The sequence below is a fragment of the Mandrillus leucophaeus genome, unplaced genomic scaffold (genome assembly GCF_000951045.1).
Source record: "Mandrillus leucophaeus isolate KB7577 unplaced genomic scaffold, Mleu.le_1.0 Scaffold558, whole genome shotgun sequence".
Taxonomy (NCBI): Eukaryota; Metazoa; Chordata; class Mammalia; order Primates; family Cercopithecidae; genus Mandrillus; species Mandrillus leucophaeus.
Window position 1 is genome coordinate 1,675,456 of NW_012106008.1, and position 14,184 is coordinate 1,689,639.

General features: G+C 45.1%; 1 protein-coding gene across 2 annotated transcripts in view; it reads right to left on the reverse strand.

Annotated features, from left to right (window-relative positions):
• Nucleotides 1-696: 696 nt before the first annotated feature.
• Nucleotides 697-14,184, reverse strand: part of LMX1A (LIM homeobox transcription factor 1, alpha) — a 154,745-nt gene continuing 141,257 nt past the window's right edge. For both annotated transcript variants that reach the window (XM_011998131.1, XM_011998130.1), the window contains exons 5-9: nt 12,202-12,374; nt 9,232-9,309; nt 6,901-6,970; nt 4,705-4,875; nt 697-2,877 (exon numbers count right to left, since the gene is read on the reverse strand). In XM_011998131.1, coding sequence (XP_011853521.1) covers nt 2,717-2,877; nt 4,705-4,875; nt 6,901-6,970; nt 9,232-9,309; nt 12,202-12,374 — 653 coding nt within the window. In that variant the 3' untranslated portion in view covers nt 697-2,716. The remainder of the gene's footprint in view (nt 2,878-4,704; nt 4,876-6,900; nt 6,971-9,231; nt 9,310-12,201; nt 12,375-14,184) is intronic.

The window sequence follows — 14,184 nt, forward strand, 5'->3', positions numbered from 1 at the left end:
CAATCTGAGATAAGGCCTCCTCAGTGGGCTCCTCCTGTCAACCTGGCCTTATAATACACATCTATCTCCTTCCAGGCCCTCAGCAAGAGGAAGAGCCAGCTTCTAACATATGGTGAGTGAGCCAGAGGTGGGGGTTGCAAGCTTTGAACAATTGCAAGTGGGGCAGAAAACAGACAAAAAACAATCCCCCCCCTGTGAGTATGTCTCCTGGTCTTACATCCATACTGCTTCCTGACTTCTTTTCTCCATAGTCCTATTTGCCCACCATATATCACATTGAAAATTGTTGATAACTTTGGGAGACTCTGTCAGGGAGCCACTGTCTGCTGCCTGGCTCTCCCATCCTGGCTGGGCATCTGCCTTCAGTCCTGCATGAGAAATCCTTCTCCTGCCCCGTCACTCTGTTCTGATTTCCAAGCAAGTGTTCCCTCATCACATGTCGCAAACTGCTCTGCCCTGAGGGAACTTGATGGTGGTGATGGAAAGCTCCCACTGCCTCCTTCTGTGGGGTCAAGACTGGGGTCTTTGTCCATCTTGGCAAGAAGTTGAAGACCCTTTTCTCCTTATATTTTGCTGTAGTCATCCTTTCCATTCATTCAAAGCTTTGCCATAAGCTCATCCCCATGGCTTTATAGACAAAACTCCCATGCCCCCCTGGTTCCCCACCCACCATCCAATCCCTGAATAAACAACAGCTCATTTGTAAGAGATTTTTAATTTCGTCTTGGTATGCCATTAAGGAGTGGAATAAGGATCTCTATTCATTTTCACTCACATAGTATCTGCTACATTCTCCAACTGGTCTTTACCACAGAAACCTGTGGGGCCATACAGCATCTGCATAATTTTCACTCATCAGACTGGTTTGGGTTTCTTGGTGGTTTGCATAAATTATAAACAAGAGCACAAAAAATCACACGACATAGACGCTACCATAAGGGGACATGTTCCCTCTGGCCTTGCCAGAGTGATAGGGACGTGTCTCTGTGTTCAAGTCTCCAATGATGTCCCCAGAAGTGAGGCCAAGCCTGTCCCGGCCCCTCCCGGATAGGTCCACAGTGACCCTCTGTCTTCCCCACCAACTCATTCTGGTTTCCCAGGAGGCTTCCTAGCACAGAACGATCCCATCCTAGCACCACAACTGGAGACCAGGGTGTGGAACTGTCTCCATGTACAATGGCTGCTGGGTCTTCTGTGCTGAGGATCAGAAGAGTGAGTTGGAAGGAAGAGCCAAGGGTTTCCACTGGACCCTTCTGCCTCTATGAGCCCCATGAGGTTCTTTAGAAACAGACCCTCTAAAACAAGGGGCCCCAAACTTTTTCTGTAAGGGCCAGACAATACAGATAGCAAATATTTCAGGATTTCCAGGCCACAGACAGCCTGTTATATATTCTTCTTCTCTTTTTTTTTTAATGACCTCAAAAAAAAAGTAAAAACCATTCTTGGCTGGCAAGCCATAGAAAGCAGGCCTGCAGGCAGCAGTTTGCCCACCCCTGCTCTAGAACACCACCAGGCCCTCTTCTATCCCCTCAGCCTTCGCCTCCTCCCCACTCCGGGACTCTGGGATCCCTCTGAGCTGCTCTGAGCTGGTGTCTCCTCCAGCACAGGCTTCGCAGAGGGACTTCAGCAGGCAAAACTGCCCTCGGGAGTTCAGGAGCCCTCCTGCTCTGCAACCCTATGTACCCTCCTTTGCCAAGTGAGTGCCCTGGTTGTATCTTAAACAAATATCAGATATTAGTCTCAGCCCTGCTCATGTGTCCTGGGAATGAATTAAGCCTTGGTGTTTCCCAGTGAGGTAGGTACCTACTATTAGCCTCATCCACACTTGCAGATGCTGAAGCTCAAGAGCTGAGCCAACCTTCCGAGCACTGCCCAACAACCACTTGTCAGAATTTAAAAGAAAGCCCAGGAGTCTGGGCTTTACATTTTCTCAGAACATGATCAGGGATTATGCTGTCCCACTCCTGCCCAGTGATTCAACCCCAAAGAGAGCAAGAATGCAAGAGAGAACACCATCAGCCACATGGAATTGCTTTCCAGACCTGAAAGACACTCTGCAAACAGAATGAACCCAAGCACTCAAAGCTATGGGGCTAGGTGGAGCAGCCCTCTCTGCCCTGCTGACAAGTCTCGTCAAACTAAAAATAAAGTTTATAAAAGTAAATTATCTCATTTTATAACTTAAGTGCATCAAGCATTTCCTTAAATATAGTTCACACTGAAAATAAAGTTACTTTTGCTGTACAGTTGGTGTCTGTTAATTAGGAATAAACTTTGAGGGTAAAATATGAAAGGTTACACACTCACACACACATCTATCTGTCTGTCCTTCTGTCTATGGGTGAGTAGATGGATAGACATATGCACCTCTTGACAAGAGCTTCCCCGACATGGTGGGAAGTTGTTAGGAGTCCCTAAGTATCTAGTTTGCATGAGAATGTCTATATTAAAAGTCCCTGTCCTTAATGATAAACACGTCTTCATATCTTCATATCTAATGCTAAGACTCTTATTAGAAACATTAAACTATGCAATCCATAATGTATTCAGTCTTTGGAAATGCTGAGCTACACCATATCATTATACAACAGCATCCCCAACAAAACTCCCTCCCCAACCCACCTCTTCCCTGGCCTCCCTGTCCCAAAGCCAGTGACCCCTCACAGAATATGGTTGTTCCATATAGGAGCCTAGTCACAGGACTCTAGGGGAAGACTCAAGAGGTGAAGTAAGAATTCTGCATGGAGTACAGGTGGTCAATGGGGTTTCCCACTCTGGACTGCAGAGGCCCAGCTTCTGAGGTTGCTAGGAAACAGTCACCCAGGTTACTGAGGGAGGTGTCGTCGCTATCCAGATCGTGGAAAAGGGGCTCGGCACCTGAAATGGAGAGGAAACACTGGCATGAGGGTCTGGAAGAGGTGACTCATTTCAGTGTCAGGATATTCAGCTGAATTCAACAAGTGTTGCCTGAGCACATGTCCCATGTGAAACTTTCTACAAAAAGTCTGTATTCTCTTTAGGCAGCTCGTGTCCAAAGTGCAACAAGTGAAAACAATCTAAACCAGGACATGACAAAGTGCTAAATTGAGTGCAGCATAAGCAAATGTCACAGTGTCTAGACAGGGAGTGTGGGGAGTAGGCAGGACATGTCACCAGAGGCTGGAGAGACAGGGCAGAGCTCCCACAGGACTTGGGCCTAAAAAATGATGCTTGAAGAAGGGATGCTAAAACCAACAAAAAAACAAAACCAAAAAAAAGCTCTTTGAGTGAGGTTAATGAAAACTCCTGTGATAACATTTGTTCTTTCAAACACCAAGGGTCTACTGGCTATCAGGTGTTACCCCAAATTTGTAATGGAAAGGAAGATTAGGTGCCTACTTTCAACTAATTTACACCTTTCATAGGGAAGCCAGTAGGGCACACAGTGGAACAGCCGAGAAATCACTGCAACCAAGACGTGGAGGCAAAGAATGTTCTGTCTCCACTTCAAGTAAATAGGAGAGGTGAAAACTGGAGTTTATACAACTTGTCATGGGGCTTTAAATATTCATTTTATTAAAGGAGTCATCACAGGGATACTTTAGGTAACACAACCCCTGAGACTCTGAAAAGAATTTGCAAAAAAATGTAGTTGCCCTGTTTTCCCACAGTGGTGGAGTAAAGAATGGTACAGATGTGACCTGTGCCTTCTAAGGAAGCCAAGAGGGTGGCTATCACTGAACATCCAATGAATGGGGTCGGCCAGTGAAGGGCTTGCCAAGGGCCAAATCTTGATAAATGTTTGCTGAATGTGTGATATGGGAAGGTAGGGGTCATTTTAACAACAGATTTTTTTTTTTTTAAATGAAGGCAAGAAAGAAGTTGTTTAACAAAATCTGTGATCTGTGGCGTGAATCTCTGATACTAATGTTTTGAAGGCTTGCTGCATAAAATTATTTTTTAACTGTCAGTGTAATGTATCAGATTACACAGTATAGACCAATGCATTACATACACCACTAACCTTCTCTGTATAAAAATGTAATGCCCTATATTTGGTTGAGGTTTAACTTGAGCCTTCACTCCAAAGCTCACCCAGCCCCCTACTCTGGGTCCTCAGGCCCGCCATTGTTGTCCATTAGCTTAAGCACAAAGCTGGGTAAGTGGGAGAGGCTCAGCTATCCATATATGCAGCATTTAAATCAATGCTTCTTTGGGTGGGGTGGGTATAAGGGAGATACTTTTCACTTTACAAGTCAGTTTATGTTTCACTAGATAAATTAGAACACCTATTAGTATCCATAGTAGGATAGTCCAGATAGAAAACTTGTCTTCTGTGCTTTTTATATCTTTTCTTACTTTAGGCAAATGTTTGCTTAATTAAGGCCTTCCGTAGCACTGATACTGCTGACATCTGGCATGAAAGCGCAAGACTTGCAGAATTCAATGACAACAAACAGATCTACAAGGAGAGCACAACTTCCTATTAAAAACCAACAAACAAGAAGCTTTGAAAACAAGATAAATGGAAGAGTCACTAATGAATATGCATGAAGGTCTTTCTCCTGTAGCCATTGGTTAGGCGATTCTAGCAGTATTTTGTAGGGCACATTATTCTGCTTTGGAGCTTCGGTGAGCATCTGGGAACTGCGTAGATGTGTTTAGGAGGGAATGAGAAACCCATACAAGATATGAGAGGGCCCGGGGGGCTTGAGTCCCTCTTACCATAAGGGTGCATGTGGTCTCCAGGCATCTGGGGTGGGGTGAGACCCTGTCGGAAGGGATCTGAGCTGTAGACACTCTGCTCGATGGCCAGGAGCTGCTGTGGGGTGGGCAGAGCTGTGTAGGGGTTCATGATTCCTTCCATCCCAGCACTCCCACCACCATTTGTCTGAGCTGTGGAACAAAGAAGCAGCCAGGTCATTCTCAATGTGCAGCCTGGCATGTGACTTCCCTGGGTCCTGATTCCCTCATTTATAAAATAAAATGGGATGAGGTGACATCAGTGGTTCCAGTCTTTGTCCTACCAGAGGCCATCAGCAATCACTTTGGAGGATAGGAATAGGTTAGGGGCTGGGATGTTGAACTTTGAGAACATCCTTGAAATACATCATTTCAACAAAAGGTTGTGATGCTAGCCACATGTTTGGCAGTCACTAGAATAGATGTATCTAAAGATCTTTCTATGATAAATCAGTATGAGCCCATCAGTCAAGTGGGAGCTGTGACCTGTTGACCTCATGGGGCTGATGGGAAGATTCCATAGGACTGTGTATGCTTTGGAATTATAGCTTGCTATGCTTGTAGATAGAATTTTAAAAGAAAAGCAGGATTCACTTCCTGCCTCCACATCTTGCTGAGGTTCTCTGAACATGGGAAGAACAGATACTATTTCCCACCAGCCTCTGCTTTCTTAAGTCTACCTTTGGAGCTTCCTTTAGAATTATGTAAACTAAGTCCCAAGCCATATGAGTTTGTGTTCTCACAATGCTTTGATGCATTCTTCTCCCTTTGAACTGCACAGGGGTCCTGTGAGGTAGGACTAGCAGGCATTAGGGCCCTACCCTAGGGATGCACACAGCCTGAGGAACAAGGCAAAGTTGCTCCCACAAAAAGAGCCTTAGGGGTGGAGCTGAGGGAAGAATTCAGATCTAACCAGCTTGCTGCTCCACCCTTCCCCACACCCATGCCCTGTTTTATTTCTTCTCTCCCTAACTTCTACCTTGTTGTTAACATACCGTTTAGTCTAGAAGGTAAGAAACTAAGGGAACTCTTGGCTGCAAAAGTCAAATTCTAGATTAAGCCTAGACCTGATGCCAAGCACAAGGCAGGGTCCATACGAGGATAAGAGGCTGTGCTGAGGGGCCTGAGAACTAGGATCACATTCCACAGACTTCAAAGTGTGGTCCACAGACTAGCAGCAATGGCACCACCGAAAAGCTTGTTAAAGAGGCATAATCTTGTGGCCCACCCAGACCTTCCTTATGAATTGGAATCTGCACTTCACCAAACTCCCAGGTGATTTACATGCATATTAAAATGTAAGAAGCCCTGTTTTAAGGTACAAACCATTCAAGGAATTCTGGATAGCTGAGTTGGGGGGTGAGGGGCATAGCCTTTAAGAATGACATTGTTCTAATATAGTATTTCTTGTTTGTTTTTTTTTCTTTTAACTTCCATGAAGTCTCCCACAGTCTATACCTCTTCACCCTCCTCCCTAATCCTCATATCACTCTGACTTTTTTAAAAGTACACCTGGGTAGAGATGAGAAGGCAGCATGGCCTGTGGAACACAGTGTTCCAGTTCCAGCCTCCTCCCTTACTGATCTAGGGCCACATTCAGTCTTGCAGAGCCTTTGTTCGCTCATCTGTGAGATGGGGATAATAACAACTTCTCCACTCACCTCCCGGAGTGGGTGTTGTAAAAGTCAAGTCAGCATGTATGAGAACACCAATCTATAAAACTGTTCAACAAAGGAGGGCATTGTTATCTTACTATCATTATTTTTACTACTTTACAATATTTTGGAAAGAGGCAAGTCACCGAGGCATCTTCTATTAAATCAATTAGCCTGGAAGGAGAACTAAGCAAGATGAGAAACTGAACGTATCTGTGACTCTGCAAGTAGTCCTGACACATTCTCCCTGACACTGTGGTGGGATCCAGGCCCGGACGCTGTGGATAAGGTCAGTGCCATCCCCAATTAGCAGCTCTAAGCCTGCATGCAGCTCAGGCGTCCTCAACCCTCTCACAAGTTCCTCATGGCTCAGTCCTCCCTTGAAGGCCTTATCTCTCCAGCGGGTATGGTCTAGGCTTCACTGAGTCCAGATATGTCATCCAAAGAGCTGGGCAGTGGGAGGCCTCTGGTAGGAACAGCCTGGATTCCAGCCAGAACTGCCTGGGAGGAGGCACCAGCTTACCAGAGCTCAGCCTCTGGGTGTTTTGCTGATCTTGCTGCTGCTGCTGCTGTCGCCTGGCCAGCTTCTTCATCTGATAAGGAGAGGACCACAGGATTAGAAGTCAGGTGATCTGCAGCATGTTCACATGGTAAGGTGGGGGCCTGGAAGCGACGCCTTCCCTGGGAGAGGGCTTGTTGGCAAAGCTCTAGCTCTTACCTAGGAAAGGAGCCGCAGTGGCCAGCCCCGTGTGCTAGAAGCATTGCAGCTGAGAGCTCTTCTACTCTGCAGCAGTATAAAGACAGCTGACTGGGAAGCAGGGGTGCAGCTTGTCTTAGCAGAAACAGGGATGTTCCCTCAGCAAACAAAACTTGCTGCTTGTGGTGCGACCATTTTACATTAGGTAATAAGTATGTGACTGTGAAATTTGCAGCCCAGCCTAGACGTATGGAACAAGAGGATACTGACAGGTTGTGATTTAGGATCAGCCCAGAGGCTGTTCCTTTCCCCCTCCCTGTCTACTGGCCCTTAAGTTTGAGATGAGCCTACCCAGACATTCATGCCTCTTCCAAGGTACTCTGCTAACATGCAAGCTTCCCTGAGGGAATATTTTAACTCAATGTTTCTCAAACTGTGTTCCATAGAGCATTAGGGTTCCATGAGATGTTGACATATACTTTGAGCGCGTGTATGTGTCTGTGTGTAGGAAACACTAGATTTTTGTAAACATTTTCTCTATTGCAAGATTTTTCAGACCTTTAAATGGGCCCCTGTGCTTTATGAATCCATAGACTATAGGGCCTCTGCAACTTACCGCACCATGGAGTCTTTCTTTGGTGGAATAACACATCAATAGCCCTGTTCTGAGGATGTCATTTAGGGAAATGCTACCTTAACCAATCATGATCAAATAAAGAGATAACCTGTGATACTGTAAAGTATATATTTGATTGTCGACCCTGTTTTTTGGTGTACGATTCCTAAAATTTTTGGACTCTCCAAAGCGATGCCTATTTGAATGTTAATGACTGACTGACCGCTGTCAGCCTCTAGGCAGCTTCAGAGTGGAGGCTGATAATCAGAAAGACCCGGGTGTGATTAGATGGTTGGAGCATTCAGCCCCACCTCCAAACCTCTGTGGAAAAGGGATGGGCTGAAAGTTAAACTGACCATCAGTGGCCAGTGATTTAATTAATCATGCCTACATAATGAAACCTCCATAAAACCCCAAAAGGATGGGGATCGAGAGCTTCCAGACAGCTGAATACATGGAGATTCCTGGAGACTGCGGTGCACAGGGAGGGCATGGAAGCTTCACACCCTTCCCCCATTTCTCGCCATATGCATCACTTCATTTGCATCCATTGTAATATCCTCAATAATAAAGCAGTAAATATAAGTAAGTATTTCCCTGAGTTCTGTGAGATGCTCTAGCAAGTTTATCAAACCCAAGGAGTGGGGTCACGGGAATCCCAATTTATAGCTAGCTGGTCCAAAGCACAGGTAAAACAACCTGGAGCTTGCAATTGGCATTTGAAGGGGAGGGCAGTCTTGTGGGACCGAACCCTCAACCTGTGAAGTCTGACACTATTTCCAGGTAGAGAGTGTCAGAATTAGAGGACACCCAGTTGGTATCCACTGCACAATTGATTGCCTGCTTGGCGTATGGAGAATATCTCCACATATTTTGTCACAGAAGCATTCTGCACTGATTGTTGTAGTGTAAGAGCAGAGGAAATATAGAGTTTGTTTTTTCCTCATATCATCCACTAAAGATCAGGGCTCTTGAGAAACAGTCCACAGGACACATGTATTTTTAGAGGTAGGAAGATGAATGAGTAAAAGGTCTAAAACTAAAACCATGATGAGGGAATATAGAGCTTCATTGGATCCAGAGGACAGTATGACGGCTTGGGCCTATATTAGTGAGGGCTGGGCCCTGGGAGAAGTAAGAAAAGGCACTCATTCTACCCTGTCATAACATTGTCTTGGACCAGTCATACGCATGCTACTTTTAAAACAACTCTGGTATTTGCGTTAAATAAATATGAATTAAGGAACATGCTTTTACCAAAAGACACAGAGAGACATTTATTCATACAGATGGCTGGCCAAATTCACAGTCATGGCCACTAGGAAAATACAAGCAATTTCACTAAAATGAGTGCCTTCTCTCTCCCCTTCTGCAGGGCTGCTGTGGCCAAAATAACTATTGATAACAGAATTTTTGAATCAAGAGAACTACTCTATCCAATGAGCTAAGGTGAGAAAACCTGGCAGCAAGTACAATGTTCTACTGTGATTATTTCAGGAAACCAGCAACACGGGGACAGATAAAACTAAGAAAAAGGTTACCTTCGCTCTCTGGTTCTGGAACCACACCTGGACAACACGAACACTCAGTCCTGTCTCTGCAGCCAGAGTCTCTCTCACCTTGGAAAAATTGAATATGAGAAATGTAGGCACATTGGCATCTCAGGGTAGGAGGTAGAACGTCTTTTATATAATACATGACGAGGCCAAAAGACTGTATCCGCTCTAGGAGCTGGATAGTTTTTAATGTTGAGCATAAACAGAAACACGAGAACATTGCTTCCCTTCAGGTAGAGAGAAAGTCCTTCACCAAGTAAAGAAACAAAAGAATAATTATTAATTTACATGTGCATTCCCAAGAGGTGTTTCTGGATTTCTCTTGCTCTGGAAATTAGGCCTTCCAGTGGTTTAGACATTAGTCTATTGTTGTGCTTTAGCTATAAGCCATGCATATGCATTGACCTACTTCAGGAGATCTGAGAGTGAAAATCACTTTGGAAAAACAAATGACTCTCTCTTGCTCTCCTCTCTTGCCTAAATTCATTGACCTTAAATTTTGGTTTTGTCCCTCATGTCTCTATGTAACTTTGGGTGTTTCACAAATATCCATATTGACTGCTACCCCGAGTGAGCCCTGCCCAAAGAGAATAAGATGAGAGCCATCTGGAATCCGGCAGAGCCAGGTAGACAACTCTGAGGCCAGCATGTGTGCCAGGGCTATGGCGGAGACAGCACAACTGGGATCCAGATAATAAAGAGATACATGGAAACATCTGCCCACCATACAGGCACACAGTGAGGTCTGGCAAGGTGTCGAGAAGAGAAAGGGCAAGAAGCACAGATTTTCAGAGGGGGTCTGAGAGACACTGCCCTCTCTTGATTAGATCCCGGGGAGGAGATGGGATTGAAAGAGCTCCTTGAATAAACGTGTGAGTAGAGCAAACTGAGGCCCTGAGAAATACTTCTCCTTTATCATGCCACTTGGGGCAAGGCTTAGAAGTGGAATGATTAGAACAGGTTTTTGCAGCACATCCTTCTGCTAAGCCAACTAAAATAGGAGTGTACTCAGGCGCCCACCTCCACCTGCTGAAACCCTATCCATTTCTCAGAGGCCCAGCTCAAAAGCCACCTGTTCCACAAAGCCTTGCCTGATTGCCTAGACCAAAGTGACCTTTCCCTTGCCTTGCTTCCTGGCTTCCCCTCTGTTATGGTCCTCAGAGTCCCCTCTCTGGTGTTACAGTAATGTGCACACACATCTCCTTCTTGCTGTTTACTTGGAAGCTGCCCGGGACAAGCACTCAGCACAAAGCCATACATGGGCTGGGAGTTTAGTATACATGGAAGAAGTAAATAAGTGAGGAAGATTATAATTTGTCCTGGTGCAAGCCCAATTTGGGGGCATTTCACTTTCTACCATACCTCTCTTGGAGCATGAGGAGCTGAAAGGGCAGAAAAAGTGAGTCTGCAACTGAATCTTTCCGAAGGTCAGAAGTTGTGATAGGCTGGACTATTGCTCAATAAATATCTATCCTTCCCTCCCCTGCTCTGTGGTGGGTGTGTGCTTCACCACTGCACCTATGCTGGCTAAGCCCATGCCTTGCTTTGGCCTGTGGGATGTGATGTGTCTGATATCCAGCAAGAGGTTTTCGATGGGCTTCCCACTTTGACTTGGCCTCTTGCCTCCTGCCATCGTCATGAGAACAACATGCCCAGGAGAGGGCTGCTCTCTCAGCCTGGATCCTCGAATGACAGGTGGAGCAGGCTGGAACCTGCACCCCACTGGGCCACAGCCAATGCACAGTCCAAGAAGGGAAAATACATGCTTGTTGGGAGCCATGATGACTTTTTGTTTGTTTGTTTGTTTTATCACAGACAAAGCTGACTAATACAGAAAAGGATGCAGGAAAAATAATGCTAACATTTTTTCAAAATGTATTTCCCTTGTGAATTTCAGTAAAGAATACCCTGTTTTCTTTATTTTTACCATGTAAAAGATAGTACTCAGTATATGACAGGCAGTCGATAAACAATAAGTACTCAATAAATGGGCGCTGCTATTTATGGCAGAGACTGCTAATTGTCCCCAATATCTATTCTTTCTTCCTCCTATGAGTAATTGAATCACTAAGTTTAGCAAGGCTCTTGGTCACCCAGACAGACTCATTTCCCAACTTTCCCTGCAGGAAGTGTGGCCACAGGACTACATTTTGGCCAAAACATATGAGGAGAAATGATTTGAACAACCCCTGGATACATCCTTAAAAAGCAGGGTGCTTGCCCTCCATTTCCTCTTTCTCTACCTGGTGACTGGAAACATGGTGACAACTGGAGCAGTCGCTTGAACCCAGGAGATGGATAACAGAGCCACCCACCAGCCTTGCCTTGCTCACCTCTGGACTGTGACAGAAGAGAATAAACTCCTGTCTCATTAAACCACTGTAGTTTTTTTACATGAATGTTCATAGCAGTCCTATTTGAAACAGTCCCAAACTAGATACAACCCCAAATACCCATCAACAGGTGCATGGACAAACCAACCATGGCACACCTCTACAGTGGAATGCTGAAATAAGAATGAATCAATCCCCAAATCACCACACCAAGTGGAAAAAGCCAGACTCAAAAAAGAGTACATACCGTAAGCCACTGTGTTTTTATACTCTTTGTTTTACAGCATCTGGGTCTACACCACAATGGGCACCTATCATTATTACTGTTCCCATTGTGCTCCATGAAATGAAAGGTGTGCTCCATGAAATGAAAGGTGTGCTCCATGAAATGAAAGGTGGAGTTGGTGTGCATGCATGAAAGCTTGGGGAGAGTCTATCACATCCTGGTCACAGCTTAGTGATCTCTGGAGTCTCCAACAGGGCTTGAGCCACCCGTGCAGGCTCTGTCTAAACAGCCTTCCTCACCACTCTGACCCCCAATGTCCACTGAGATCCCAGAGGGGTCTGAGTGCACACAGAGAAGTGGGGCCCAGCTCCTTTTCCTCCCTGCTCCCTCCTATACCTTCCTGCAGGGCTTGGAGGATACTTCAAATGAGGCCTTGAATGCTCGCCTCTGTTGAGTTGTCAAGATGGTTCTCGGACGTTTGGGGCGCTTATGGTCCTTGCCTTCCTCAGCAGTTCCTTTCCCTGCCCCATGGGCTGACTTGCAAAGACTTTCTTCATCATCACTTTTACCTAAAAGAAGCAAAAGACAATGTTGTCAGTCCCTGAAAGCCAGTTCCTGGAGCTGTATGTTATTCCATAGCAAGTCCTCCAGGACCACATTTCCAGGATGCCTTTATGTATGAGAGCAATAACCTGTGTGGTATTGATTTGAAAGCTTCCAGGAAGAGGCTAAGAAAAATACTTCTAAAACCCAGAGACAGGTAGCAGAAAGTCCACCATTATACCTCAGGCTTTATCACAGCATCATATCCTGGCTCCACATTCACTAGCTGTGCGGCCTTGGGCAATGATACGGTTTGGCTCTGGGTCCGCAGAATTGTCATCTCCATGTGTTGAGGGAGGGACATAGTGGGAGGTGACTGGATCACAGGGGTGGTTTCCCCTATGCTGATCTTGTGATAGTAAGTTCTCACATGATCTGATGGTTTAAAAGTGTGTGGCTTCTTTTGCACTCTTTCTCTCCTGCTTTGCCATGGTAAGACCTGCCTTCTTCCCCTTCACTTTCTGCCATGATTGAAAGCTCCCTGAGGCTTCCCCAGCCATGCAGAACTGTGAGTCAATTAAGTTTTTTTTCTTTATAAATTACCCAGTCTCAGGTACGTCTTTATGGCAGTGTGAAAATGGACTAATACAGGCAAGTTACTTAACTCTCTATGACTAAATGTACTCTTCTGCAAAATAGTGATATATACGAGAATCTACTTCATTGGGGTTGCTGTGAGGATTAAATGAGTTTATACTAATACGGCACTGAGTGCCCTAAATGCCAATGAACCTTGACATATAATAAGTGCTCAATGAGTGTTGATGATTAATATTATTTCTTAGACATCATTTTTCAAGACTAGACCTAGAGACTATCTCTGAAACTCTAGTTACTGCCAAGTGGTAGAAAATACTACTATTAAAAAGGCCATAGAGAAAAGCATTAGATCATCTGCCAGTACAGGTAATTCAGAACAGACAGATAACACTGATAACTAGTCAACATTGCTTTTCTGTAAAGTAAGTAACTCTCTAGTGTTAAAGTAATTGTCTAACTATTTGAAATACTTCAACTCTATAAGCAGTGAACAACACGAGGGTTAACTCCGAAGGGAAATAAAACCTCTAGTATATGTCACTTTTTTTTTCCAAGCTACCTCTTACATTCCACAGACATCACACTCCTGAGAAAGTGCTTCTAGGGTCTGGGACATACCTGCGTTAAGAGAGACTTCTTTTTACTTTTGGCATTAAAAGCCGTAGGCAGGCCAGGTGTGGTGGCTCTTGCCTATAAACCTAACACTTTGGGAGGCCGGGGTGGGTGGATTGCCTGAGCTCAGGAGTTTGAGACCAGCCTAGGCAAAGCTCTGTCTCTACTAAAAATACAAAAAATTAGCTGGATGTGGTGGCGGGCGCCTGTAATCCCAGCTACTTGGGAGGCTGATCCAGGAGAATCGCTTGAATCCGGGAGGCGGAGGTTTCAGCGAGCCAAGATCACGCCACTGTACTCCAGCCTGGGTGACAGAGCAAGACTGTCTCTGAAACAAAATAATAATAATAAAAGCCATAGGCAATTCTATGCCCAAATGATCTAACAAGAACCTAATTTTTCTCTGGGTTCTCACAGAGCTCAACTACCCTCTTTAATCCAGTGAACATCTTTGCCTCAATGGCTTTCCCCTGTGCCAGTTCCTTCTGGCCACTTCAAGAAAGCAAAGATGAAAGGACCCACTGTGTGTGAGCTACACATCCTTTCTCTTTTCTCCTGCCCTCCTCTGTGAAGGATGCTCATGGGCATATGCTGTTTTAGTGTAGACATTAGCCGAGTTCTCAT